Source organism: Macrobrachium rosenbergii, chromosome 50 (assembly GCF_040412425.1).
Source record: "Macrobrachium rosenbergii isolate ZJJX-2024 chromosome 50, ASM4041242v1, whole genome shotgun sequence".
Classification (NCBI taxonomy): Eukaryota; Metazoa; Arthropoda; class Malacostraca; order Decapoda; family Palaemonidae; genus Macrobrachium; species Macrobrachium rosenbergii.
The window spans coordinates 15,157,501-15,162,609 of record NC_089790.1 but is presented as its reverse complement, the minus strand read 5'-3'; the positions used below and the strand labels follow the sequence as shown (position 1 = coordinate 15,162,609).

The window sequence follows — 5,109 nt, the reverse complement described above, 5'->3', positions numbered from 1 at the left end:
CTACTGTCATTGAGGTCCCCACCCCGTCGGCTCCCAAATGAGTATTTGATTTGAAAAATTATGATTTAAATTATTATTGTTCTTTCATTCCATTGGTAAGAACTTACAGAAATAAGATACCAAATATAGATATTGCAAAGTTGTATTCAAAGGGTTACTGTTATTTATAATTACGCCAACAACCACAGCAAAAAAAAAAAACAACAAAAACAGGTAATAAAAAGAAGGCCATTATTAATTTTGAAAAAATCTGTAAATTAAACAGATAATTATTTTTTTTTTATATTGCCACACGACAGGTACAAGCTCCCAGGAAATTAAAACATATTTAATTAAGTTTACCTATATGAAACATACACTAAAATCTAAATTAATGTTGGGATTTTGCCCTAGGCAGTTATATATGTGATTCTGTAATTAAATATAGACTACGCATTACGCTGGGTATATTTCATTAATAGTAAAACATTCCGACAGTGAACTGGAGTTGTGGGACAACGTAAGGCCCTCTGTAGTTGATACTGACTGCCCGTGCAGTAAATATGCCTCGCTGAGGAATTTATTTCTGGTGATAGAAATTTATTTCTCGTCATAATGAGGTTCGGATTCCACAATAAGCTGTAGGTCCCGTTGCTAGGTAACCAGTTGGTTCTTAGGCACGTAAAATAAATCTAATCCTTCGGGCCAGCCCTAGGAGAGCTGTTAATCAGCTCAGTGGTCTAGTTAAACTAAGATATATGCACTTAACTTACCTTGTTGAACTTCTCAGTTCCAGGGTCCTTTATTCCTTTCTGAGGATCTCGTGCAATTGGAACTTCAAAAGTTCAAGCGAAGATCCAATGCATTACTACCCCAAAACCGTTCTCCTTGTAAGTTAATAATTTACCTGCAGTTTTATCTGTTTACTTATTAATGTGTTAATTTGTTTGTTCTTGTTTAATAAGTGATCTCTTCTTTCTTCATTTCCCATTACCTTCTGTTACTTCTTTCTAATGATCACCATATTCTTTGGAAGTTTGAATTTCAAGTTAATGGCCACCGTTGGCTTGTTCCATACGAATAACGTTCATCTTCTGAATAATAATAATAATAATAATAATAATAATAATAATAATAATAATAATAATGATAATAATAATAATGAAAAAAAAGTATAAGCTTTCCTTTTCCCATGCATAGTATAATGGAAACATGAATTACTTATGTATTTATTGTTGCCATTGATATAATCCGTTAACAAAACCTACAGGATCATTGACAGCCATTGATATATAAATAGGAGCTGTCATACTGATAGAAACCAAGCCCAAACAGGTCGATCACCTCTTCAAACGCCCACCATTAACTTCAAAGAACAAAAATACTCGATTCCTTTGACAGCTTACCTGGCGGAAGATTTTGACGAGAGGGAAATATCCCCCCCCCCCCCACCTCACCGGTTATTATAAGCAAACAATCACGCGTTCTGAAGTATGCTAGCTTTGGGATTTCGGGAGGATAATGTTAGAAGATTTATAATCATAGGTTAAGGAATAAAAACTTTTGGAATACAGAAACACTCTCTCTCTCTCTCTCTCTCTCTCTCTCTCTTACACACACACACACACATATGCATATGTATATATATATGTGTGTGTGTGTGCATACATATATATATATATATATATATATATATATATATATATATATATATATATATATATATATATGTATGTATGTATATATACACACACGTATATATATGTATATATATAGTTTACTATATATATATATATATATATATATATATATATCATATACACCATACATGTATACATAGATGAATAGACAGACGAACATAAATTCGTCAGAATGAAAATTCAAACACAAGACCTGAATAAGATTTTATTTACTCCGCAATTGACTTTGAATTAGCAATGATATATATTCTATCAATAAGATTTCCTTTTCTCTTTTTCTGTCATGTCGTTAGACGATACTAAATATGGAGAGGAGTAATATTGCGATTGGCCAAGTGTCCATCTGTAATATAAAAGAATAAAAGGAAAATTAATGGATACATTGCCTCAGTGTTGTATTGGGTACATTGCCTCAGTATTGCATTGGATGTATTGTCCCAATATTGTATTAGATACGTTACCTCAATATTGTACTGGATACATCATCTCAATATGGATACATTGTCTCAATATTGTATTGGATGCATTGTCTCAATATCGTGTTGGATGCATTGTCTCAGTATTGTATTGGATACAGTGTCTCAATATTGCACTGGATACATCAACTCAGTATGGATACAATGTCTCAGTATTGTATTGGATACATCATCTCAATATGGATACATTGGCTCAGTATTGTACCGAATACATTGTCTCAATATTGTATTGGATACATCATCTCAGTATGGATACATTGTCTCAGTATTGTACTGGATACATTGTCTCAATATTGTATTGGATACATCAACTCAGTATGGATACATCATCTCAATATGGATACACTGTCTCAGTATTGTACTGGATACATTGTCTCAATATTGTATTGGATACATCATCTCAATATGGATACATTGTCTCAATATTGTATTGATACATCATCTCAATATGGATACAGTGTCTCAATATTGTACTGGATACATTGTCTCAATATTATCCTGAATACATTGCCTCACTATTGTAGTGGATACATTATTTCAATATGGATACATTGTCTCAATATTGTATTGGATACAAGAAGGACCATGTTGAAGCTTATCAAAATACCTAATAATAATGTATAAATGAATATCTCACCTGGTTCATACTAAAACCAGAAAAATACCACCACTTAACTAGACTTAACTGTCCTCTGAAATGACGATTTAAAAAAGCTAAATAAACGAACAAAAACAGAATGACTTCAAACTCACTTATCTTTCGATCTGAATGGCTGAAACTGATAGTGTCCCAGAAGCCTCATGTGGGGATGCTCAGACGACATGATAGTTATGTAACCCGGAAGCGAACCCGAAGGCAGTAATAGGCATCTTTTCTGTTCGTTGTTTCTGGAGGAGAAAATGGGGGTTTTACGCTATTTTCAAGGATCATATTTCTGTTGTTAGAAGTTTCGGGGTCACATAGGAATTGGTGGAGACTCTGGGAGGTTTTAAGTTAGCTTGGGGATTTCAATTGATGTCTTCTTCAGGATAAGAATGGTTAGATTATTGTTACTTTGTTCAGTGGACGTTTCATTGTAATATATATATATATATATATATATATATATATATATATATATATATATATATATATATATATATATATATATATATATATATATATATATATATATATATATATATATATATATATATATATATATATATATATATATATATATATATATATATATAGGTTATATATACTATATATAAATATACATATATATAATATATATATATATATATATATATATATATATATATATATATATATATATATATATATATATATATATATATATATATATATATAGTATATATATATACATTCTTAAAGATTATAAATTACATTCTTGCTCCACGAAACATCAGTTGTGTAACAGCTGGATGGTAAAACTTTCTGCACATTAATCTACATATTACATTCTACAGCAAAAAGTTCACAAAGTCTACAGAAGAAATTTTTCTTATCATCAAATTAAACTACATAAACACAAATATTCCGTCGTGAAAGTATTTGCACAAAGACACGCACGAACCACAGGTAGATATTGCAGAAAAGAATGGTTAAGTAGATTAGGGCATCCAAAAATACCTCGAGAAGAGAGCAATTATATTTTGCGAGTAAGTTACGAGGTTGCAAGGCCTCACAAATAGGATTACCTGCCCAGGTAAACCAACCCGTTTTAATGTACACTTGCTTATGTTGTCGACTTAAGGTGAAATTATTGGTAATACGAACGCAGAAGTTAATGACTGTTAATTACAGTGTTTTTCATTTAACCTGCAGGAGTAAGGGTGAGAGAGAGAGAGAGAGAGAGAGAGAGAGAGAGAGAGAGAGAGAGAGAGAGAGAGATCTTGGAAATTTGGGAAGATGTTAAGCTTATAGACGAAGTTCATAATTGAAAACACTTTCTACTTTTATTTACAAATTAGGGGAGAGAGAGAGAGAGAGAGAGAGAGAGAGAGAGAGAGAGAGAGAGAGAGAGAGGTTTTGGAAATTTGGGAAGATGTTAAGTTCACAATTGAAAATACTTTCTACTTTTATTTACAAATGAGAGAGAGAGAGAGAGATCTTGAAAATTTGGGAAGATGTTAAGTTCACAATTGAAAATACTTTCTACTTTTATTTACAAATGAGAGAGAGAGAGAGAGAGAGAGAGAGAGAGAGAGAGAGAGAGAGAGAGAGAGAGAAAGATCTTGGAAATTTGGGAAGGTGTTGCGTTCACGGACAAAGTTCAAAATTGAAAACACTTTCTACTCTTATTTACAAATGAGAGAGAGAGAGAGAGAGAGAGAGAGAGAGAGAGAGAGAGAGAGAGAGAGAGAGAGAGCTTGGAAATATGGGAAGATGTTAAGTTCATGGGCAAAGTGCAAAATTGGAAACACTTCCTACTTTTATTTACAAATTAGAGAGAGAGAGAGAGAGAGAGAGAGAGAGAGAGATTGTATCATCAACATTTCAGAACCTCATCTCTCTCTCTCTCTCTCTCTCTCTCTCTCTCTCTCTCTCTCTCTCTCTCTCTCAAAACTTTCCTGCAGTCTGAACTAAGCTGATGGATAAATAGTAACATGTCTTTGTAATAATTGTAGTACTGGCAACACATTTGTTAATAAACATGCACTTCCCAAACCACATAAGCTTATTCATCACAATGACTTGACATTTCAAGAGACGAACATAACCACAAATCCTCTTTCCCTGATCTTCCCTGTATTGATGACAAATTCAGGCGACTGAAATACTCCTGGCAAATACGTCTTCCTTTGATTTCTTCCGAGTACCCTCAGACCGATCTGGGTTACACCATTGTGTTTTCACCTCTCTCTTTCGAGGGCAAGACATTGACGGTACACCGTCGGAGTTCCAGAGACAGCCTCCAATCCCTGCGAGCTAATTAATATCGTAA

At 33.0% G+C, this 5,109-nt stretch overlaps 1 protein-coding gene across 4 annotated transcripts in view; it reads right to left on the bottom strand.

Moving 5' to 3' along the window:
• Positions 1-1,871: 1,871 nt before the first annotated feature.
• LOC136832656 (uncharacterized) overlaps positions 1,872-5,109 on the bottom strand; it is a 16,333-nt gene continuing 13,095 nt past the window's right edge. For all 4 annotated transcript variants that reach the window (XM_067093933.1, XM_067093934.1, XM_067093936.1 and 1 more), the window contains exons 3-4: positions 2,909-3,043; positions 1,872-2,022 (exon numbers count right to left, since the gene is read on the bottom strand). In XM_067093933.1, coding sequence (XP_066950034.1) covers positions 1,932-2,022; positions 2,909-3,043 — 226 coding nt within the window. In that variant the 3' untranslated portion in view covers positions 1,872-1,931. The remainder of the gene's footprint in view (positions 2,023-2,908; positions 3,044-5,109) is intronic.